Genomic DNA, 23,249 nt, shown 5'->3' on the forward strand with positions numbered 1-23,249 from the left:
GCCACATCAGTCAACGTCTTGTGGCCACAGCGTCCCCCGGAGGGCCCTGTAGGTTCCAGCAAAGCCTCCTGTGCCCTGGGCATCCTGAAGCCTGTGTCCGCTTGACTCCCACCAGCCCCAGATGGGCCTCCCCAGAGCCTCCCAACGGGTGGTCCTCCAGCCTATAAAACCACACAGAGCCCAAGGCTGGCATCTTTGACATTCTGCTGCCTGGCGAATGATTGCACAAAATTAGCAGCCCGTAAAAATGTCCCTGCCAGCCCACCCTTTGTCACCAGCGGGCCACCACTAAGAAATTCAGACCCCCATTCGTCTTGTCCCTGCCCTGGAGGTCTGGGCCTGGCAGGGGGCTACTGTAGGCCCCTCCATTTCCCTAGACGCTGAAGACGGTCCCCAGAGCCCTGCCTTCCTGGCCCCGAGATCGAGATCGAGGTGAAGTGGGGAGAGGCGGGGAGGGGGATCCTGGCAGTCTGGGGCCTCCAGCCTGGAGTTCTTCCTCCCACGGGCAACACCAAGCCACCCCGGGCTGCGCTGAGGCCCCGCTCTCCGCTGACTCCCTCCCTGCTCTCTGCCCTGCGTCACCAGGAGGATCCTGTTGAACTACGCCGTGTACAACCCAGCCATCGGCTACTTCCAGGGCATGTCAGACCTCGTGGCGCCCATCCTGGCCGAGGTCCTGGATGAATCGGACACCTTCTGGTGCTTTGTGGGTTTGATGCAGAACACGATCTTCGTCAGCTCTCCTCGGGATGAGGACATGGAGAAACAGCTGGTGAGGCTGGGGGATGCGGGCTACAGCACGCTGGGGGACAGCACGCTGCCTCCTGCCCCTGCTGCCAGAGGTCTCAGGGGCCGTGTGCGGCGTGGCTGCTGGGGGCCGACGGGCAGAAAAGGCCGGGACTGGAGTTGCTGATGGGGCCTGGCGGCTCAGCCCTGGGCCAAGGGGAAGGCCCAGCTCCCTGGGAGGAATGCATGCTATTCCTCGGTCCCCACCCCATGCTCCCTGCAGGCTGGGCTTGTAGGGAGGCCCCTCCCCTGGTGACCTGCTGCCTCCCCGCATGTGGCCTCCCAGCCCAGGCTTCCTGGTGGAGTGAAGAGGGGGAGGCCCACCACTCCCAGCCCTGTGCTGTACAGAATGGGCCCCCAGCTACATCTGGGCTGCTTCCTGCAGGGCAACACGGGATGCGGGAGTGGGAGGGGCTCCTGAAGCCACCCTGGGGGCCCCCTGGGCAGTTGCCATGCCCCATTCGGGGCCGTAGGCCTCCCCTCCGTGCCCAGCCAGCACACCCCCTCCTCAGGGCCTCCCCTAACCTGCACGGACCCGGCAGCTCTGACTGTTGGGGCAGAGGACAGCAGAGCCCGTGAGACAGGGCCTGTGTGTTCCAAAAACCTGCCGGGTGCCGGGTGGAGGGCACTGGGATGTGGTCTGGGCCTTCCAGTCCCAGAGAGAGCCCCGGCCTGGAAGCTGAAGGAGACGGGAAGCAAGGCCAGCAGGTCAGGCTGCACCTGGGATCTGCCCAGACTTGGCCGAGCACAGGTTCGGGCAGCCAGACTGTGTGGCCTGGTCTTTTGGGACCAGACATGTCAGGTGCAATGAGGACAGAGCTGAGTGGAGCCGCTCGAATGCCGGGGCCAGGGCCAGGGACTGTCTGTGAACGTGAACGGGGAGCAGAGCACAGAGGGGGATCTGAGGATGAGGGAGCCGGGACCTGGAGGTGTGGCTTGGAAGGGGAGGGGACGTCCCCGTGGGGCCAGGGAGGGGTAAGCTGCGTGCATGGTCTCGACCCTGTGGTGGGCCGCAGGGTGCAGAAACTGGCCAGTGGGAAAGGATCCTCAGAATCAGCCCCTAGGAGGGCCGGTGCTGCCAGGCAGCTGTCTCCAGTGGGAATGATGGGAGGGGCCTATGAGTCACAGAGCCCTGGCCCAGGCGCCCCCCCCACCCCCAGCCACCCCCTAGCTGCCCTCTCTCCGCATCGGCCCTGGGATGTCAGGTTTCCACGGCACCTAGGGAGGTAATTACGGGGTCTGACACGATTCGCCCCTGATGGGCTCATGCAGCACACGGCCCCGTGACTCATTAGCTGCCGGAGATGGATATTCTAAGGGCGCTGAAGTCAGCAGCCCAAGCTGGGCGCTGCCAGAAGTAGCCTGATGTCGTCCCTCACCCCCCACGTCACTGGGTGGTGACCGTGAGTGCAGGAGTGGAGCGCTGTGAGGCTCAGAAACGCCCCCTCCCCGCTCTAAGTCGGCTCTGGAAGACGATGGGTCTTGGTGATGGGAAGGTGGTTGGGCTGGGGGTGCCACGCACGATCTGCTCATCTTTACCAGGAGGAGGGAGCAGCAGAGACAGCCCTGTGCAGTGGCTGAGGCCCAGAGAGCTTCCCCGGCCACAGCAGGGCACCAGGCCCTGGACTGTGCCCCCAGAACAGTCTGAAATCTGGGATAAACTAGCCAAGATGGGTGTGAGTCCGATTCCAGCAGCAGAATAAAGGAAGCAGGTGCAGACACACCCAGCCGGTGGGGACCTGGTGCTCGACGTGTGCACTCCCAGGGTTGGGGGGCCCAAGGAAGGGTCCCAGAGGGAGTGGGCGTCTTGGGCAGAGCCTGGGGGGGCTCACTGGTCCTGGCCTCACCCCCAGCTCTACCTGCGGGAGCTGCTGCGGCTGACACACCTGCGCTTCTACCAGCACCTGGTCTCCCTGGGCGAGGACGGCCTGCAGATGCTCTTTTGCCACCGCTGGCTGCTGCTCTGCTTCAAGCGCGAGTTCCCCGAGGCGGAGGCCTTGCGGATCTGGGAGGCCTGCTGGGCCCACTACCAGGTGAGCCGGGGCGAGGCTCCAGGCACCGGTCACCAGCGGCGCCCTGCAAGGAGGGCGGGGGTCTGCATGACCGTGCACCTGCCCCCCCCCCTGCAACCCCAGCCCCCACATCAGGCGACTGCCTTCTAGTCCCTCCCTCATCCAGTCCCTGGGGGCTGGCTTCAGACCTGCAGCTCGCCTCCCAAGTCACCGAAACAGATGCGAATGGCCCACTGACTGTGCTCATTACCACGTCCTGGGGCCGAGCTCCCTGCTGCCACAACCAATCAGTGTGAAAGACATCCCTGACGGTGAGCAGGCCTCCTGCAGCCCAGGCCGCAAGAACCCGGGCCCTCCTTCCCTGCTCAGGACGGCTCAGGGAAAGAGCCTCCGACCCTGCATCCCCGTCAGCCCCTCTGGAGAGCCCAGGACCCCACTGGTCCCACCCTCCACCCCCAGATTTCCACTTGCAGTCCGCTGTTCTCAGAGCCTCCTCTGCAAACCCCCTGAGAGCATGGGGCCCTGTCACACAGCTTTAACACCCAAATTAACAACAAGCTGGCGATGTTAAAGGATGGGCAAGTCTCTTTGGATCCATCAACCTTAAAAAAAAAAAGTAGTATTGACGCATCCGGGAGGTGGCCAGGATCCTTTCTGCAAGAGCCGGCTTCGTGCTCACGGTGGAAGCCGGGCAGCTTCCTTAGGCCTTGTGGGTAGAGGGGACGCCCCGGCAGCCAGCCTGCTCCACCCTTACTGATGGCACAGGAGGAGCATTCATGACCGGAAAGGCCACGCTGGGGCCATAAGCCGTCTCTGTGTCTGCCAGCCCCGTGTGCCCTCCGCGTGTGCCCTCGCCCCTGGCCCAGGTCTGGCTGTGCTGACCGCCTGGATGAGGGCGCTTGGCATGTACATTCAGGGTGAACCATCTGCATTCATCAAAGGACGCACAGCGTGGATGGTCCGAGACACTGGATCACGTGTATTTTTTTGACTCGACTCTGCTCTGCGGGGCTTCCTTGCCTGTTTTCCCAGCAGCGGATTTGCCACCCTCATTATATCGTGTTTGGGCCTCACGTTGCAGTGTCCCCCACTGCCAGGGCCACGTCACGGTGATTTTCATCACCGCGCTCTGTCTACATCCCAAGTTTCATGAAATCTAGAGGAAACTACGGGAGAGGCCCGCCTGGACGTCTCTGGTGGCCACCATTCTGCTTGAACTTGCCGCACATCAAGTTTATGCCTTTCAGATCCTGGACCGAATTTGGCCACGTTGGCCCCTCCCCTTGACCACATTAGTGGCACGGGGGTTGGGAGGTGGTCAGATGGTGGTAGTGGGAGGAGGCTCTTCGCTTTATGAGTCTGGGGGTGGGGTGGGGGGCTGGACCGCCTCAGGCCTCGACCTGGGAATGGAATTGGGCCCGTCCTGCTGCCCAGCCCCCTGCGGGAGGGCTCGCACATTTCGCTCGCTCGGAGGAGCCGGACAGCCCCCTTCCTGGAATTCTGCTGTCTGCCCCACCCCACCCCACCCCACCCCTGGCCAGAGTTCAAAAGGCTGCCAGAGGGTCGTTCCGAGCCAAAGCAAGACCATTTCCAGATTAGTTCAAAGGAAGGGGCTGGGCGGCCCTTGGGGGGGCGGGGGGCAGTCAGCCCAGAGCAGGCTGGTGTGGGGCGCTGGCTGACCCAAGCCTCTGCCGGAACCGTGGGCTCCACTGGGCCGGCCCAGCTATCCCATCTGGGCGGCCGGTTGACATCAGGAGACTAAACACGGGCTTCCTGATGCTCCTTGCTCTTCCTCTGCCCTCGGGAGCCAGTGTGAGTCAAAGGCAGCGTGCTCTCAGAGCATCCGGGCCGCAGAGCACACAGGATGCGCCCCGGTCAAGTGCAAGCCGACCGAGCGCTGGCTTCCTGCCGGGCGCCTGGCATTGCTGGGCCGTGGCGTGAGCTGGTCTCCGAGACAGGCAGCAGGGTCCTCACGGAGTCCTTGCAGAGTCCTTGCAGAGACAGACAGCAGGATCATCATAACCACCCCGCGGGGCCGGCAGGAGGCTGGCTGGCCATCTCCTCTCTGTCGGGATCTTCTCGATTCCTTAGCAACAAACCTAGGAGTCGTGTCTGGGGCAAGTGTTGGGATGTTCAGGCCGGAGGCAGGAAGACCCTGACCCGTGGGAGGCGGCCAGCACATTCTCTGTCGCTGGCGTGTTCCCAGACCCACTGGAGAGGATGCTGACCCAGGCTCTGCGCACACCCTCTCGGGCTCTTCTCAGCCCCTCTGTGAACAGGCTTCGGGATGAGCATGGGCCAGCCTTCAGAGGAAGCTTGCTCTTTGCCCCTGTGATGGAGGGCACCCAGAGGGCTCCCAGAGGAACAGCAGCCCGTGGGTGGCACGAGCTCTGTCCCTTCTGCGTGTCACAGCAGCCTCTGGGTGTGGGTACCGCCCCTGAGCCCCATGTCAGTGGGGGAAACAAGGCAAAAGAGGCATGTGGCTTGCCCAGGAGCCGAGGAGCCCAGCCTCACCCCACGCCTCTCCACTCAGCCTCCACCTGGGGCCTCATCTGAACCCTGCTGTCCTTCCCCCCTCCCCCCAGACCGATTACTTCCACCTTTTCATCTGCGTGGCCATCGTGGCCATCTACGGGGATGACGTCATCGAGCAGCAGCTGGCCACTGACCAGATGCTGCTGCATTTTGGAAACCTGGCCATGCACATGAACGGGGAGCTGGTTCTCAGGAAGGTGAGTGCCTGCCCCCCTCCACGTGGCCCCACCTGCAGGCTTATAGGGCCCCGCCCTGGGGCCACCACCACAGGCACCCCAGCTGGTCCCACCATCAGGCCCAGATACCAGCGCCTCCCCCGCTGCTGCGTGGACTGAACAAATTATCCAGCTTGATAGACAGGCCCCCGCCCTCCTTGGGGCACCTCGCTCACGGCCCAGAGCACGCAGATTGGGAAGGCAGCTTTGGGGGAGGGTGGCCACGTGTCATCAAGGCTAGTGGAAGGAAGAGGGGATGCTGAGCTTGGCCACCTCTACCTCCCAGACCCCACTGGTGATGCCGCCCGTGAAAGCTCTGTGGTGGTCTTCGGGGGCTGTAAGGAGCCACCCAAGTGCCAGCGGTCACATGGGTAGGAAGCGGGCACGGCGCTGCCCAGGACCCTGCAGAGGTTGAAAGGTGAAGGTGCGGCGCCAGGGGAGCGCTGGGGCATCCTGGCGGGGGGCTGAGTCGGAGGGGTCAGATGGGAGGGCCTAGACTGCCTGCCGCTGAGGCGGGACCCTCGGCAGCACCTGGCCGCCCTGCTCATCCCTCGGGGGACGGCCCGCGGGAGCCTGCCCCAGCCCCCACCACCTGTCCTCTCTTCGCAGGCCAGGAGTCTCCTGCACCAGTTCCGCCTCCTGCCCCGCATCCCCTGCAGCCTGCACGACTTGTGTAAGCTGTGTGGGACCGGCATGTGGGACAGTGGGTACATACCCGCTGTGGAATGCACAGGCCACCACCCAGGGTCGGAGAGCTGCCCGTATGGGGGCACGGTGGAGACGCCTTCGCCCAAGCCCCCCAGAGAAGGCAAGAAGGGCCCAAAGATGCCTCGGGAAGGCTTCGGTTTCCGCAGATAGGGTGGGCTCCCTGCGCCGGACGAAGGTGGAGGGGACCTCCGCAGAGGTCCCGGGCATGTGGGAGGGGGTGGGGATGGTAGAAACAGAAGGAACAAGACTTGGGGCAACAGGAAGGGATCCTTTTCATGTTAATGACATAAGCAGAGCCTTGAAGTGACAGCTGCCCAGAGAAGAGTCACCTCCCAAAACAGGGGACCAGAATGTGCGGCCGTTCCTCCTGGAGCGGCAGGCTGGCTGGGTTCTCGGGGTGCCTGCCTCTGAGCCCGGGGCATCTTTGCACACTGGACATGCCTCCGCATCAGGCCCCATTTTCTGAGTGGGCCAGTCTCACTTTGCACAGCTTCAAAGCTACTATGAAGAGATCTGGGGAAAAAAAAGAAAAAGAAAGAGAGAGGAAGAAAAAGAAAAAAGCGCGGTGACTACGGGATGGACAGGTGGAGGCGCAGTGGAGGCGCAGTGGAGGGCCTGAGAAGCTGGGGGCTCTTCTGTGTCCACTTAAACATTCTTTGCTCCTGGTACGTGAAGGAAGCTGCCCGCCTGAGCCCGAGCCACGGCTGTTGGGGGTGGTTGGACCCTTTTCCCATAGTTGGGGGCCTCCTACATGAGGGTGTGTGACATTTAGGGTCAGCCTCGCCACACACAGCCGGTGGCTGGGGGCCGTGTGGGCTGGGCCATGTGCACAGGCCAAATCTGCGATGTGTGGGGGACGCGGGAGCCCGTGAACTGAGCAGCCTGACAAGGGCACCCGGGAGGCCCGGTGGGGCTCCCGCTTCCCTTTGGGGCCCGCGTGGCGTGAACGTGGGCCCCGTGCGTGTCAGCTTCTCAGGTGCCCGGGCTCAGCGGTGACTTGCTCACGCTACAGTGGCCAGCCCTCGGGACCCCTGCCTCCCAGAGGTTTAGATCAGCTGCTGCTCCTTCAGGAGTTAGCGAGGGACGGAGGAGGACGTGGGAGGGCCCCAGCCTGCCGAGGAGCATCCAGCCGTCTGCACCAAAAGCCACTTCTTGAGCTGTCGGGATCTTGGAGGCTGGAGTCCTTCCCTGAATCTCCTGCTCACCCTTGAAGTGCCCAGGGTCCTGGTGGAGACACAGCCTCCCCTGGGGCTTCTTCCTGCCCTCAGCTCTGCTCCCTGGAGCGTGAGCGGCGCTGCTGCTGCTGCCACTTTAAAAAGACGCTTACGGACACAAGGGAGGACATTACCCACCTCCTCCCTCCTAAGCTTCTCCGTGACCCCACTATGTCCTCCGGCACGCAAGGAGACCGAGACTGGCACCTCTGAGTTCCCAGAGCCCTCTGGGGAAAGTATCCTGGAGCCGCCTCGGTCCCCAGATCCTTCAGTCCAGCAGCAGGGTCCAGGCTGGGTGGGGCTGGACTTGTCACCTGCCCTGCCTCGCGGCAAAGGGGCATTGCCTTTCTGTGCCGGCCCCCGTGCCCAGGAGTAGAAGTTAGCCACCGCTTTGGCAGTGCCACGTAACAAGTAGCCCCCAAAGCCATCTCACCCTCTTCTGAGCACCAGCGGTTCAGGCTAGGTACTTCTGGTCCTGGCTGGGGCTTGTTCCCACGTCTGGCACACCTGATGGTTATGTCCCAGAGGGGTGCTCGCGTGTGTAGGGTCAGACCTGGCACTGCTCCATGTTTCTTGCATCCCCCCCTGCACGCTAACCCCAGTCAAGGCAAACGTGCAGAAGCAGAAATGCGCAGGTGCCTCCCCAAGCCTTGGGGGAGGCCACACCTGCTGTCATCCCATTGCCCAAAGCAAGTCATGGGGTTAGACTCAGCATCGGGGGGGGGGGGGGTGAGAACAGACCCCCCCCCTTTAGCAAGAGGTGCTGCACAATGACACGGGGAATTCAGAGCATGAGGAACTGGTTGGTACGTCTGACATGCCTTTCCAGGAGATTTCAGTCCAAATAACCCTGTTTGGCAGGGGGGTCCCCTGTCAGGGGCAGGGCGTGTCCCCCTGGGAAGGCTGGAGAGGCCCAAGAGGAAGGAGGATGCTCCTCAGCGCACCCCATCTGGCAGGATAGCAGCCGTGTATTGTACTGAGATACCTTGTGCCTTTGGGCTGCTGTGAGTGTGGGGGGGAGGGTGTCCAGGGGTCCCTTCGCTTTAGAGGGTCCTGGGTGCGAAACATTCATGCTGCATCTCCCGGCTCCCACAGCTCCCCAAGACCTCGTACCAAGTGCCATCCCGCCCTCACTGCTCCCACCTCACGCCCCTGCACTGCTGAGCTGGGCCCCCAGGAGACCTAACGCCTCTCAGAGCAGCCACAGTCTCAGAAGCCAAGGACCTGGACATGTGGGCTCTTTGAAGAAAGGCTGCTCTGGAGGGCTGGGGAAGGCCTGCCTTACAGGGCTCCCTTAATCTGGGTGCAATTAGAGGAAACCAGCCAAAAACCCTGCGGCCCCAGGATTATTCGCAGCCAGCTAAAGGCATTAGGGTGATAATTCCGTCATTAGACTTCTAGCCTTCCCACCTCCCAAACGTGCAAATATGGGATAATCAGCCCGGCACGGCCATCCTCGGTGATGCTGCTTATTTAACCCATTTTTTTTTTAAATGACACTTAATGTTATTGGCCGGTGTGCGTGCGCGCGCATACTTAATTTCCCCACCGCTAATGTCTCTGCCGACGATGCAGGATGTCGTCGGGGCCCCTGGGAAGAGAGGGCGCTTTGGATTCGCTCCTGCTGGCACAGACGGGGCAGCGTGGCGGGGGCTCGCCAGCCCAGGGAGGGTTCGTGCTCCCTGGGCAGAGGGGGTGGCAGGAGGATGCTGGGCCCAGGAGGGTGGGGGACGCCCGTGCTGGCGGGCTCAGGGCCTGGTTAGGTGCAGAGAACACTGTGCTATTCCAGAAGGCTCCAGCTCCAGTCCCCGCCAGGAAGGCTTGGAACTCACAAGTTATGGGAAGAGCTGTCCCCGAGCCAGTGGGTGTGGGAGGGACGGACAGGGTGGCAAGGGGCCCCAGCCAACCCCCGCAGAGGGGAGGGTCTGCGGTCCAGGAGGGGACGGAGGCCCCATCGACAGGATGACGCCCCTGGTCCTCAAACGGAGGCTTTTCCCAGGCGAGGTGGCGGCGGCTGACGGAGGCCAGCCACACTGAGGTTTGACGGGTGGACGTTTGGAAATGGGGCAGAGACTGTGGGGCGGGGGGTGCTCTGTGCCCCCCTCCATTTTTGCGAGCTCCCTGAGCTCCCTCACCCGTTCCTTGTTTGGCAGAGGTTGGAGCCTGGCGGTCGGCAGGGTGATGGGCATGCGCACAGGGCGGCGTCCCGAGCAGGCCTCCGCATCGGCTCCCCTCCCCGCAGGGAGGCTGGGGTGTCGGGCTGTCCACCAGGGCGGGCACCAGGGATCCCGCAGAAAAAAGAAGGAAGCGTCTTCCAGTTCGCCCAGCAGAGGCTTCCGGGGCCGCCCTGCCCTGCGAGGCAGGAAGGAAGGGGCATTGCCCCAGGGAGACCCGCCCGCCCCGTGTGCAGGGGTGTGGACGGGTGTGGACTGGGCCAGACGAGGGGCCCGAGGCAAAGGGAGGGACCCGAAGGTGCAGCCTGAGGCTGAACATGCCACATCCCCAGAGACCCCAAGGAGGCGGACAGCCCAGGATCCCGTTAGCCTGGCGGCCAGGCCGCCCCTTGGAGTGAAAACCGTGTCTGGAAGCTCCGGGCTCAAAGGGAACTGCCCCAAAGGCAAACACATGGCCTCCGTGGTTGTGAAGGCCGAGGCCAGGGCTCCCCTAGGGGGCAAGTGGTCTTGAGCCTCGGTTTCCCCATCTGTAGGATGAGAAGGGTGCCGCCCACCCCACCCCACCCCACCCCACTGACCGTCCATGGGAAAGCTGCCCTGAGGGTGGTTTACCAAGCCCCCGGGGCCTCACCCCGCCACTCAGGGAAAAGAGCCCGGAGCTCGGCCTGCTGCAGCCTTGCCCGCGCGCGGCCACGTGCCCCCGGACTCCGGAGCTCGTCAGCGAGCCCGCTCCCTCTCACGCCCACCGTGCTGCGTGTACCCCGCCCACGGGAAACCTCTCTGTGCCTCTTCCGTAAAGTTCACCCCACTCCTGCCACCAAGAAAAATCAACCAGGAACCGGAACCCCAGCGACCCTGCAAGACGTCGGTCTGCGTGGGCGTGCAAGGCTCTGGAGCAGGGATGTGGCGCGTGCACGCAGGGTCCTCCCCGTCCACGGTGGAAACCAGCCGAGCTAAGACTGCGGCCTCCTGGGCGGTGCTGGAGGACCAGGAGAGGGGCGACCCTGGGCCTCCGGGGAGCAGGGCGGAGGCGCGCGCGGCCTGCGGGCATCTGGTCCTTTAGCTACATCGCGTCGACTTTCTAAGTGGGAAGATGACATGTGATTCAGAGAGCTCAAGCAGCTTGGCCATCTTCTCTCCCAGCACGTCTGGTTAGAGGGCGGGGGTCTGCTGTTCAAGGAAAATTTTAACGGACTGTCCACTATTACCAGCAGATGCCCTCGTCCGTGGCAAGCAGTGCTTTCTCTCTGTTTTGTTCTGTTTTATGAATACAATTACCTGTCAGTCAGGCCCTGCCCCAGGCCCAGGACTGGTCGCCACGACCCACCCCGTCACCATGGCCCCAACAGTGCTTCCGGCTCTCCTGGATTCCCCTGGAAAGTAAATAAAATCCTATCGACAACAAATGTGTGCTCTATGGCGCCTCCGGGACATCCGCGGCAGGGCCCGGTGCTGGGCACAGAGGGTCCCCACAGAAGAGCAAGGAAGGCCCTGCAGATACTTCTCGGGGACTCCAGGATGGGGGGGGCGGGGAGCAAGTGGACGGCGGACGGAGCGGGGGTGCAGGAGGGCAGGCCAGGGCCTGCAGGGCCCAGAGCAAGGGCGGCTCCTGCCTCCGCCTTGGAGAGGTCGGTGGGAGAGTTAATGAAAGGCTGGGGAAGGCCTGTGAACCCCCAGCAAGTGGGGGCCCCGAGACCGGCCCCAGCGCCTGGAAGCACACACAGTGTTTTATTGAGACTCAGCTGCCAGGGCTCCGGTTTCAGGAAAAGCTGGAGTCTTGCATTTGAGAACTTTTTTCAGGAGGCAAACAAGGTGAATTTGACCTTGTTGCAGGGGGGCGGAGCGGGGGTGAGAAGCTGCATCTGTGCCTCTCACCTCGCAGCCCCACCAAGCCCTCCGAGCCGTGCTGTGCTGCGGGGCCAGGCCTTGGGGGCTGTGGGAGGGGGCCCAAGGGGAGGCTGGGGGTTGTTCTGGGTCCTCCTGGAGCACCGGGGTGGGGTGTTGGGCTCCAGCCCTAAGGACGGGGCCACGCATTTCCACTGCTGCATGTGCCTTTCCATTCTTGGCCTGCAAGAGGCAGGGGACAAGTGTGAAGCTCTTCTGGATGTCTACACCGCTGGATGTCTCATGTCTGCAGGGCCCGCCTCAGGCTCCACCTACCTGGCCTCATCGGCCCAGCTCTGCATGCATGGGTGCCCCTGCCTGAGGCCAGCTGGGCAGGTGCCACCAGGCCGGGGGTGTGGGCGGGCAGCAGGACAGGCGATGCATCAGCCTCCGCGCATGCCTGGTGGCTCCAAATAGAGAAAGCTTGGCCCTTTCTGGGGGGTAATGTGCTATTTCCCCATCATGCTGGAAAGCCAAGCCCCAGCCCTCACCTGGGATCTGAAACGGGCGGAGATGGGGCCTGGAACCCAGGGTGGGAGCAGCTCGTCCTCCGAGATGGATGGTCCAGCCCCCACAGCTCAGTCCTGCAGAGGGATGGGGCCCCTTGTGAACCCCCACCTTGGGCCAGACTGCCCCTGACCCCACCCGGAAGGTCCTCTCAGAACTGTCGGGCAGCTGGCTCCCTGGGTCTGGTCCAACCAGGATGCTCCAGCAGGATGTTTGTCTTTGCTCCACTTGTCCTCCCCTAAATAACAACCTAGTGTCACGGCCACGGGGACATGCTGCTCCAGTGAGCCAGGCTCTTCATGGGCCACCCCGGAAAGGCCGAGCTGTCCGCCTTCCTGCGGTCCCCAGGACCCTGTGTGGGAGCGGCTTCTGCTGCAGTGTAGACAGCCGTCTACACCACTCACGGTATCTCTACCTCAGCTAGTGCCAGAGGGGATGTTCCTGGGGGTCTCGTTCACTTCAAAGTGAGTGACCTCCTATAGGGAGGCCTGGTACCATTGCACCGTGCACCTGCTCCAGGGGACTGAGCGAGCACATCGCTGGGGCTTCAGGGGCAGGTGCACCACAGCCCTGCAAACCCTCCAGGGAGCAAGGATAAGCCACTCAGACGTCCACGCCGCCAGGGCCCACGGGGCAAACCCAAAACACCCGGGGGCTGAGCAGCCTCTCCCCACTCTTCTCTGTCAGGCCCAATCGCGTCAGTAGCCCCATTGACCCCGGTGTGCCTCCTTCTCCACCCACCCATCTGAGGATGTGGCATGAAGTGACCTCGCTACAGAAGGGCATGTGTGTGGCCTTGCCTGTGGGCACAGGTGCGGGCGCCTCTCCGCCTCCTTGCAGCCACCTGGGGTGGAAGGGGACAGGCCCACGTGGTCACTTTCACACCCCGACACCTGCTGCTGGCCTCAAGGGCCACACTCGGGTTTGGCACCCGGACTCCCCAGAAGCCCCCTCCTCGTGTGCTCCCTCCCCGCCCTCCTCTCCCTGCATCACAGGATAGTGCCCAGATCTCTGGGCTCCTGGGGCCTGTACCGTCATTTAGATAAAGTGGCTTGAAAATAGGCCACTCCGTCCCCACGTCCTCAGCAGGTCAGAAGCCACCGCTCTCCCATCAGCTATCTGACACTGAACAAAAAGGGGCCACTTTTTATTTTGGGTCATTGGAGGGAAGGCCTTAACGATGTTCTGGGTCGATGTCTGGGTGCTGCAATCGGGATGCTGCAGCAGAGGTCGGGCACCACGGACGGGGACGGGAGCAGGTTCGAAACCCCCCCAAGCAATGGAGGACACGGGCTGGTCAGCCAAACAGGAGGCCTTCTCCAAGGACCAGACACGAAGTTCATTGATTCCAGGCCATGAGTACGCACAACAGAAAGAGGCGCTGAAGGTCCCAGTGGCCGCGATCACGGGAGTCCCGCTGGGAGGGGAGGTCAGGGTGCTGGACTGGGCTCCCTGGAGGCCAGTGGTCACTGTCTGGTCAGCAGCTCTAGGAGGACACGCAGAAGATTCTGAGAGGGTTACCCCAAAATGACTAAAGAGACCTGGAAAAGGCAAAGGATTGGGCCCCGTTCAAAGTAAAAACAGAAGGATGATACTCGTGATCAAGAGTTGGTGAGTTAGTGAGGTGCGGCCCGCTAGCTGGTCTCCATTGGCAGATGGGCAGCTGGGGTGGGAGGTGGGCGGGGCGGGGACAAGCTCTGGCTTTTTGTATTAGCTCAGCCGGAAGCCGGCTTTCTGAGACGTGGCCCCCGTGTCCTGCAAAGGGAAACCCAAGTGTCTTTGACCAACAATTAGCTGAGACAAAACAATAACAACAACAACAACATCAACCAGGAACAGAGACTGTGGGGTGGGGAGCAGACGGGATGACCCCTGGTGGCATTTCCCCCCCAATCAGGACCGGTTCCGGGCATCTGGCCCCACCCTGTCTTCTGTCCACACTGGAAAACTTGAGAAAGAAAGTGCCCGTGACCCTCTGACCCCTGGGCAGGTGCCCTCTGGGAGGATCCCACCCACCCACCCAAAGAGCAGGGTCGGGTCCTCTTTCCAGGCACATTTGCAGGCGTCTTCTCGATTTGCTGATAAATCCCCAGGTTCTGTGAAACGATTCATTTAGATGGACCTGGGCCCCAGGACTTGGTCTTGACTGCTCAACTGGGCGACGTGACCCCCTGAGCCAGGGAGATATGTACGGGTGAACTTTTTGGGTCACGGAGTCGGCCAGCCTGAAGCAGGGCAGCGTGGAAGGGATGGGGGGACCCTGGGGTTATGGTATTTCCAGGGGAGCTGGACCCTTGGCTTTGCAGAGGCGTGGAGACCAACAAACCGGCACTTCTGCATTTTGCGTGGGGTACACACCTCTCTGCTATGGATGGGGATGGGGTCTTTCAGGGCGGGTGAGACCCACAGACTGGATCCGGGTTTAGTGCAGGTTTAGTGCGTGGGGCTGCCTTCAGGTGCCTGCAGGTGGGACAGCTCAGCAAGGCCGGAACTGGGTCCCTCTCGCTTCTGGCCCGCAGCTTCCCTCTCCCCTTCCCCAGCCTTCTGCACCTCTTCTCCCTGATGAAGGATTCTGCAGATTTAAGAGTCTTACCAATAGCATCGCTGCCCTCAAGCCCCTGGGCCAGACTGCACCCTCTGGGTCAGCCCCAAAGAGGTCCCAGGGTCCCCGAAAGGGTGGGAGGCTTACGGTCTGAAATGCAGTTACTGGTTCCTACACAGACCCCAACCCCCATCACATGCCCGAAACGGACCCACCAAGGTCTGCTTGTAGAGTGGGCTCCTGGGGCCCCACAATCCGGGTAATGCTTAGAAGGGACACATGTCCAGGAGGAGGCCCACAGACCCCTGTGGCTTCCGTACCCCCAGCCGTGGATGGGTACCTAGGAGAGATGGGAGGACCAGACAGACTGGACCCCCTGTCATGGGGTGTTTTCTAGAAAGCAAGTTCCAACGCCCCCCGACACCAGGTAGCTCTGAGGGAGGCAGCTGGTAGCTGCACCTGCCTCCCCAGCCCCTTAGCCTCCCCGATGAATCCAGGCACAGAGCCGCTGTGGGACTCAGCAACACGGTCACATCCCTGCAAAGCCTGGGCTACTCACCAGGTATGGCTGTCCCAGGAGGGAGCACTCACATCCCTGCCTCGGCCCCCTGGCCTCCCGAGCCCTCCACCCACCCGGGGCCTGGACAGCTGGGGTCCCCGTACTGCAATCCCCACTGGGGCCCAGGGCAGAAGGAGGCACGTGTGGGCACCGTGGGGCCGCCCGACCTCAAAAATAATCCTCCACACTAATTCCCATTTCCCCAGGAAGAGGGCCCACCGCTCAGATCCATCCCATTTTCTGCAGAAGGGGCTTTGTTGCCGTTTCTTTTCACACCCAGAGAGCCTTTTCTGGGCCGTGGGGATCCCCGCCTACACCAGCCGGGAGGAGCGCTCAGAGCCACCCGAGCGTGGGGCAGGGAGAGGCACGGGCGGGGGGCGGGGGGCACCAGGGTGGGATGGGAAGAGGCGGCCCCCTCCATCCCCGTCCCTGCCACCCCCGGGCCCACTGATCTAATCGTATCAGGTGTGCTCCAGATAAATATTAATAACCCAGTGACAGAGGGAATTTGGGAGAATCTAATTAAAATGACACCGTGCAAGCTGGCAGCCTCACCAAAGAATCGTTCCCAGTGAAACCCAGGGGCCGCGAGAATAAACATGCGGAGCCCCCAGGAGGGTCTGGAAAGGAAGAATCAGCCGGCCCCTCCTCGCGGCCACACCCCTGGGACAGTCGCGCCACCCACCTGCCCCCAGCCCACTCGCCAAGGGCAGTGGGGCAGGATGAGCAAGCCTCAGAGGGCCTGCGTCCCTCCCGGGCACCACCCCTGGGACCCAGCCTGGGGCTAGGGCACCCATTACCCAGACACCCGGTCCCTTACTCCTCAGCACCCCCGGCCTTGCCCTTGGCCTTTGTCTGCACCCCACTAACACTCTGCGTGCAAAACCCAAGCACACACGCCGTGCCCCTCAGCCTCCTCCAGAGGAGAGAAGAGGGGGCCTCAGGCCTCAGACCAGCTGCTGGGAACCGGGATCCCCGAGGGCCTGGCTGGGGCCTCTCAGCAATGCCCACGGCCCTGAGCTTCCCGGCCGCTCACCTGGGGTAAAGCCCTGGTGAGTCCATAGTTGGGCGACGGCCGTGGCCCCAGAGCCTGGCCAGCCCGGCAGCTTCCCTTGTCAGGGGATCCACGGCTCCCGGGCCCCTCTTCCCTTGAGATCAAGATTCTTGGGGGGGTCCCTGTTGTGAGTCCACGGTGCTCCTTGCCTTCCCCTTGGACCTGGCGTGGTCCAGCCGGAGCAGGAGGGGCCGGGCGCCGGTCAACCGGTGGCGGGGCCCGGGGCCCTCCTGGGCTCCTCCCTCAGGCCCCGTCCTGGCCCTTGACAGGCGGCACCCAGGCTCCTGGACCCCAGCAGCGGCCTTCCTCCGCGTTTGGAGTCGGCAGGCCTCTCCGTCCAGGCCCACGGCCCGAGACCGCATGCAGGGGGAGCTGCCGGGAGGGCTGGGGCGCCGCCGCCCCGGCCACCTGCCTGAGGAGCCTCCCCGGGGAGGCCGCGGGGAGCACTCCCGCTCCAGGCTGCACCCTGTTCTCTGGAATACCCCCCGTAGTGGACAACTCCCCACCGGCCCCAGAAGCTATCTGGCCAGGACACACGGAACCCAGCGCAGACAAGGGTGGGCTGAAGAACACCAGGGACGCCGCCCCCGCAGCCGGGTCGCCTGCCTGCAGGCCTGTCTGTCCACCAGGGCGCTCAATACCCCCAGCAGCCAGATGGGGGCGGTGCTGGTGTTACCCGGTTCTTAGAGGGGGAAACAGAGAGGTTAAGTAACTGGCCCCAGGTCACCCAGCCGGTTACCAGTAGGGAGCACAGCCAGGACCCCTGCCCACCCCCATCTTTCTGACTCTTCCTTCCCTGTGAGTGGACAGTGTCCAGCCGAGGGCTTTGGACCGTCCTTCCGCGGGGGAGGGGGCACACTGCGCACTGTGCAGAGAGCACCTCGAGTCTCAGTTTACCTAACTGAACTGGGCCACCCGTGCTCTCCCTGGGTGCTCCCTCATGCCCACCCCGGACGTGAGGGGCCGCCGTGGACACCGAACGGGCCTCCCCGTGTCTAGGCCTTTGTCTGGATGGTGAGGGACACCTGTATCGCACTTGGAAGCGTGACCCCCGCCCCCCGCCAGAGGACAGAAGGCCCCGGCCTGAGGGGGCTCACCGGGCTCTACCTCCTCCCCTGGGACCTAGCTTCCCACAAGGGGAGGCCAGGGCCCGCCGTCAGCCCCCCAGCCTGAGGATGGGGGAAGCTGCGCCCAGCAGCCAGCTCCCAGCGCTCCGTCCCCAGCGGGCTGGCGAGAGACCACACAGGTGCTCCTACACGTGAGGCTTGGAGCCTGTGGGGTGGAGGGACCCCCCCCCACCGCACACCCCAAGTTGGGTGCATCCCCGGTCTGGGTCCTGGGGTGTGAGAGGAGGCAGGAGCCTGGCCCCAACGCGCAGCTCTGGATGGAAGGATGGGCCATTTGCTTCAGAGTCCCCCTTGGGGCAGATAGAGGGGCCCTAAGAGAAGGGGAAGCCAGGATGGGCCCCCTGGGAGCCAGCGGGTGCAGGGGACAGAAATGGGGATAGGGTGGGGCTGAGTGGAGCCCATTCTGAAGGAACAGAGGTGATGCCTCACACCTGCCTTGTGTTGGGGGTGTCTGGGGTGGGGAGTGGGGGGTAATGTGAGCTCAGGTTCCATCCCCGGCTCCCCAAGTTCTTAGATCCTCAGCTCTCAGCGCCCTACCCCCCCAGGAGCATAGCACCTGCTGTATACCAAACCCCCAGTCCAGGTAAAGGATGTTTTCAGATGAGAAAGGAGGGGAAGAGTGTCACAGACAGATCAGGAGCCATCGGGGCAGGCTGCCGGCAGCACTCTGCCCCTCCCACCCCTGCAGGGCCAGCCCCGGGAGCCCCCGGCCCCTGGCCCCTTAGGACGCAGTCAGATTCACTGCGTGGGGCCAGGAAGGGGAAGACCCAGGCCACCTGACAGATGCTCATCACAAAAAACCACTCGGCAAATTCACAGGAAGCTTGACAAGCTCTGCTGGTGGCAGGAGGGCCCCCAGGGAGCACATGAGCTGCAGGCGTGCGGCAGGGAGGGAGGGCGCAGCACAGTGTCTGGGCCTGCCGCGGGAGCACCTCTCCCCACCATCAGAACCGAGGGTTGCACCCCTGCCTTAAAGGGAGCCCGCATCCCGGGTAGGGGCATCAGGGCGGCACACGGCAAGGGGGGTCAAGCTCCTGGAGGGGTCACGGGTCACCTGTGGGGTCCTGGCCCTGGCCGGACAAGAGCATCACCTGGGGACTCTTTTTTTTTTTAAACTGGGGGTGCCTGCAAAGGTACAGGGAATATAGTCAGTGGTATTGTGATAGCACAGCGGGGGGACAGATGGTGACACTCGCGGTGAGCTCAGCACAGCATGTAGGCTTGTCAATTCACCACGTTCTGCACCTGAAACTAATGTAACATCGCGTGTCAACTATATTTCAATTTTAAGAAAAAGGGGAAAAAGTGGGGTTGCCCGGACCCCTCCCAGAAGTGCAGGGAAATGAGGTGGGGCCTGTCAGCTGGAGGTCCCCTGGAGCCTCAGAGGACACCCAGGCCTCTCTTCTACGAGACTGCTCCCTGCTGAGGCCCGCTCCCCGCCTCGCCCCTGCCCCCCACCGCCCCCCCCTCCGCTCCTGCCTCCCCTCGCCCCCCCGCCAACCTCCAAGCCTGCAGAGGCGCCTGAGAGAGGGTTTCCAGCCCCCAGCCCCTGGGTTCTCAAGGGAACCCAGGGAGGGACCCACCGTCTTCCCCAGGGAGGCACCGGGCCTCAGGTGCAGGAGTCTGCCCGGGAATCAGACGCTGGGGCGCCCGAGGGCTCTTCCTCTCGCCTCCCCCGCCGTGCTTTTATATTCTGGAAACTGCAGAAGGGGAACCTCCCTGCATCTGCAAGCTTAGGACTTGGCAGAAACGCAGACCTGCTGATTTTCTAAAGTGCTGAGCCGGTGTGGCCACGAACGCCTCGCGCCTCTTAGAACAGAAGAGCCGCCGGGGAGCCCTCCGCGGCCCCCGGACCAGACCCGTCAGACCTGCCCTGCCCGCCCCACCCTCCCGATGCCAGCGCCCGATCCGAGCTGGGCTGGGCTGGGCTGCCCTCACCTGCCCTGGGCAGAGCCCGGCCGTCCCCAAGGCCCAGCCCGGCCGTCACGGCCCGGCCGCAAGGGGAGCGGCCCCTCCCCTCATCTGTGACCCCCCCATGCCCGCCCGCCACCCCGCAGCTGCAGCACTGGCTCTGAGGCCGTCTCCCCCGCCCCCCGGGGCTCCCAGACCTGGCTCCTTTTTAGGCAGCACGGGACTCCCCTAATGGGGACTTTGGCCCAAGGTCGCCCCCACAGCTGGGGCCCCGGAGAGGCTTGCGTCTGAATCCCAAGTTCCTCCAGCCTTGAGCCGTGGGCCTGTAGGCACATCCCGGGTCTGTCAACGTGAGCGCGGCCACTAGGCCTCGGTCCGGTTCTGCCTCCCAGAGCCACCGCCCACGCCCACCACACCCCGGCCCTCCGCGGGGACAGGCCACACGGGGACCCGGCCCCTGGCCCCCGGCCACACACCCAGGGCCATGGCTGGCCCGCAAGAGTGTCGTGGTGTTTGCTGGATAGTAAATTAATAAGCAAGGGCCCCTCCCTGACGTTCAGCAAATACTGTCGGAATGAAGGAACGTCACTACCAACACGGACGCATGTCAGAGTACACAGACCATAAAAGAGGCTGTGACAAGTGCCGATGGGGCCGATAAGATGAGATCCCAGAGCCCCGGGGGGCCGGCTCTGCAGGTCACCGAGGGTGCGTGGGGGAGAGGAGAGGCCTTCTGCCTGGAGTGGGGTTCGAGAACATTCTCACTTCCTTCTGGACTCTCAGCATCGTGGGCCCCTTTGTTCTCATCCGGGGCTCTCCCTTGCTGGGTGACCTTGGCCAAGCCATTGGCTTCTCTGAGTCTCCCTTGGCTCACCTGTAACAGGTGGATGTCACTGTCCCCAGCTCCAACGCTCACTTCGGGAATTCTATGAAAAGCACAAGGGACACATAACGCATCAAGTGAGAAGCCTTCACGCTGCAGCCCCGTCACGGGGGACGTGGGGAGCGCCCCTGCAGGGGACAGCGGGGTGGAGCGAGCCTCGCCCTGCCTTAGCTTGTCCCCAGCCTGGTGGCCCTCACACCCTAGACCTCGCCCACCCGGGGTTCAGTGGCCAGGGAACTGTGACTGCAGCAGTTTGGTCTCAGCAGGCTGCAGTGGGGGGTGGGGTGGGTAGCAGGGGGGAGGGGGTGTCCCTGGAGCCCCATGGGGAGATTTGGAATAAGGGGACCCTGGGTATGTGGGCCCCGGTGGTTAGCCTACACAGTGAGGGGCTTGGAGTGAAGTGAAAGCTTTTGGGGCCTTAGACATGGTGGGGACCCAGCCACGCGCAGACAGTGACCCCTCCCAGTGCCACATAGCAGAGGGCTATCATGGTCCTCGTTTTTTGGATTAGGAAACGGAGGCACAGGGAGGTTCCATGACCTGAGGGTCACTAGGACCAGGACAGGGAGGTTCCATGACCTGAGGGTCACTAGGACCAGTACTGGGTCCGCATCATCCTTCCCATCCTTGTCTTCTGTCCTCCAGGTCACTGATGCCAACGGGAGGGTGACAGTTCGGGGTTGGGGGGGGCGTCCTGGGAAAGACCGGCCAAACTCGGGCAGCGGACGCCGGGGAGGGGCAGCTCCCGCCAGAGAGCACAGAGGTGCGGGCAGGTCGCCCGGCCTGGGCTCCACGGGCACCGTCGGACAATGTCCCAAGGGAGAGAACGCGTGAAGCCGGAGCTCAAGGCCAGCGTCCGTCTTCTCTGCACACCCGACCCCAAAGGGCGTCCCGGGATAAACCAGAGGCGGCGAAACGTGATGAGGAACGTGCACACGGCTCTGGTTCAGAGCCAAGCATTTTGTCACCCTCTGCGCGCCTCAGTTTCCCTGCCCAGCCAACTGGGAGGAACTTAACCGCTCCCACATAGGCTGGCTGTGAGGAGCAAGTCCCATAAGGCAGGTAAACAGCAGATGGCACCGTGCCTGGCCGGAGCAGGCCCCGGGTCCGCAGCTGCCGTGGGGAATTGGGACGGAGCCCTCCAGGAGGAAGCCGGCTCCACGGGCTGGCACCCGGGAAGCCAGGGGAGACATGGGGCACCGAGCCAGCCCCCCCTTCCGAGGAGCCCCGTGAGGATGGACACGAGGGACGCTGCCAAGGCGCTGTCCGGCCCGGACGCTTGGCAGAGGCCCCCGGGCGCCTGGAGGGCTGCTCCCGGAGGCCGCGCCTGGCTATCTCTCGACCTTGAACTTTCTATTCTGTTCTGCAATCACTTCAGAAAGCGGCCTCTCTAGACTCCCTCCTTATCACCGGGAAACTTCTAACACAACAATAGTTGATTGTGGTGCTCTCCTGGGTGCGGCTACATTCCTGGACCCCCCTCCAAGGCTCCCCCCACCCCACATGCCGTATTTTTTTTTCTTTTTGTAGCTTTGGAACTATAATGATCCCATTGTGATTGGTCTGTTCAGGTGGCAGCGTGACCCTTGAATTTAGAAGCCTGAAAGGCTGGTGGGGGCTGGGGAGAAGGGGGCAGAGGAGGGAAGGGGGCCCGGAGGCAACCAGTGAGGCATCCAAGGGACATCCTCAAGCCACCCGAGCGCGTGATTTGGCATCACCTGGACTGGCTGGACCCAAAAATATGCGGTTATTTGTCAAGAACTAATGGTTGTTTGGTTTGGGGTTGTTGGTGTTTCCCGCCCCACCCCCACCCCCCCACCCCCCCACCCGGTTATTGAGAAATAAAATCGGTTCAAAATTTTCACCCCCGTCCCCGAGCCAACCAGTAAGACTCCGGAAGTGCCCAGGTAGAGTGGATGTCGACCAACCTGAACGTCCCTGGCGGGCTGCACGCTGCCGCCCAGACACCGGGGTCAGGCTGGGCCCTGCCCCGCCCCCGCCTTGAAGCTCCGTGACCCGTGACCCCGGCCACACCGGCTCCCCAGGCTCAAGGTCTGGAAACGGGGCAGGTGAGGAGCCCTGCCTACCGGGGGAGCCCGTGGCCCACGTGTAGGTGCCGGTCCCTGTGCCAGGCCTCAAGTTCCTGCCTCCGGTTCCTCAGTCCGGGGGGGGCCTGCCCCCACCGCGGGAAGGCCCCGCCCAGAGCTCTGGGTGCCACCTGTTATTATCACTGTCCCCTTAGCCCAGGGGACTTCCTGCCTTCCCCGGGCTCCTGAGAAAACCCCGGGAGGCTTTTCTTAGAATGTTCAGCAGTCACTGCACATTTAGGACTTGGCAGGGACCCCAGCGGCCGGAACAGGGAAGCAGATCAGGTTCCAAGGCCTGGAAGCCTGGTGCGCTGGCAGGGCCAGAGCAGTGTCAGGCATGGGCGCTGGCACCTGTCACTTGCGGAGGAGCGACAGTGGGCCTCCTGCCATGAGGCTTCTCGGGGCCTCTGTCTGCAAAGCGGCCCCTCCCAGCCTAAAACCCTTCCTTTGCTGGCCAGGCTGGGTAGATGGGGACACGGTCGGCATTTGACACCATGCCTTGGACAGAGTGAAGGCTCACGAAGGGTTGTCATCACCATTGTTAAAAAAACAAACACACTTCAAGGCATTGGTATTTGCTCTCTCCTGAGCGTTTACCCAGCTTCTCCCAGCTCGGCCTTTCCTAAGTGGTCCCGGCCTGGGGAGAGGCCCACCTGCCCTGGTTAGAGACCTCGGGCTCTGGACTGCCAGTGTGCTCAGGGTGACGGACTCCAGCCGCCCGGTGGAACCCAGGGCTACCTGCCCAGGGGCTCACGGGCCCCAAACCTCATCTCAGCTTGGAGACCCCCTTCACACCCTGGGGCAGAGGCTCCCCCAGGCCCGGGGGACACAGCTTGGACATCAGAAGGTGGCCCGACATCATTTCTCCGAGTGGCAGGGCCGCCCTGCCCAGAGCGGCCTCTGAGAGTTTAGGGTCCTGAGGGACTTGGCCTCTAGGAGCAACGGAATAGCAGCCAGGCTGGGAGGGGCCACGCCGGGGCATCCGGAGGCTGCTGGGGTGTGGGCGTGTGAGGGCATGTGTCCTGGAGAGGGGGGACAAGGCTTGCCCTCC

The 23,249-nt window shown here is 63.2% G+C and overlaps 1 protein-coding gene and 1 long non-coding RNA gene across 13 annotated transcripts in view; one reads left to right on the plus strand and one right to left on the minus strand.

The window, feature by feature from the left end:
• TBC1D16 (TBC1 domain family member 16) overlaps positions 1-11,050 on the plus strand; it is a 77,204-nt gene extending 66,154 nt beyond the window's left edge. For 8 of the 12 annotated variants that reach the window (XM_038546379.1, XM_038546378.1, XM_038546381.1 and 5 more), the window contains 4 exons: positions 586-772; positions 2,640-2,819; positions 5,384-5,530; positions 6,158-11,050. In XM_038546379.1, the coding sequence (XP_038402307.1) occupies positions 586-772; positions 2,640-2,819; positions 5,384-5,530; positions 6,158-6,406 (763 nt within the window). In that variant the 3' untranslated portion in view covers positions 6,407-11,050. Of the gene's footprint in view, positions 1-585; positions 773-2,639; positions 2,820-5,383; positions 5,531-5,834; positions 5,973-6,157 lie in introns of all 12 variants that reach the window. The other 4 variants (XR_005364134.1, XR_005364135.1, XM_038546384.1 and 1 more) reach the window with 4 other exon arrangements.
• A 2,130-nt stretch (positions 11,051-13,180) lies between these two features.
• LOC119873401 lies at positions 13,181-22,228 on the minus strand. The gene is made up of 3 exons (XR_005363966.1): positions 22,040-22,228; positions 20,103-20,154; positions 13,181-13,521 (listed from the first exon to the last, which is right to left on the minus strand). It is a non-coding gene; the product is annotated as an uncharacterized LOC119873401 (long non-coding RNA).
• Between the last annotated feature and the right edge of the window lie 1,021 nt (positions 22,229-23,249).

This window comes from Canis lupus, chromosome 9 (genome assembly GCF_011100685.1).
Source record: "Canis lupus familiaris isolate Mischka breed German Shepherd chromosome 9, alternate assembly UU_Cfam_GSD_1.0, whole genome shotgun sequence".
Lineage (NCBI taxonomy): Eukaryota > Metazoa > Chordata > Mammalia > Carnivora > Canidae > Canis > Canis lupus.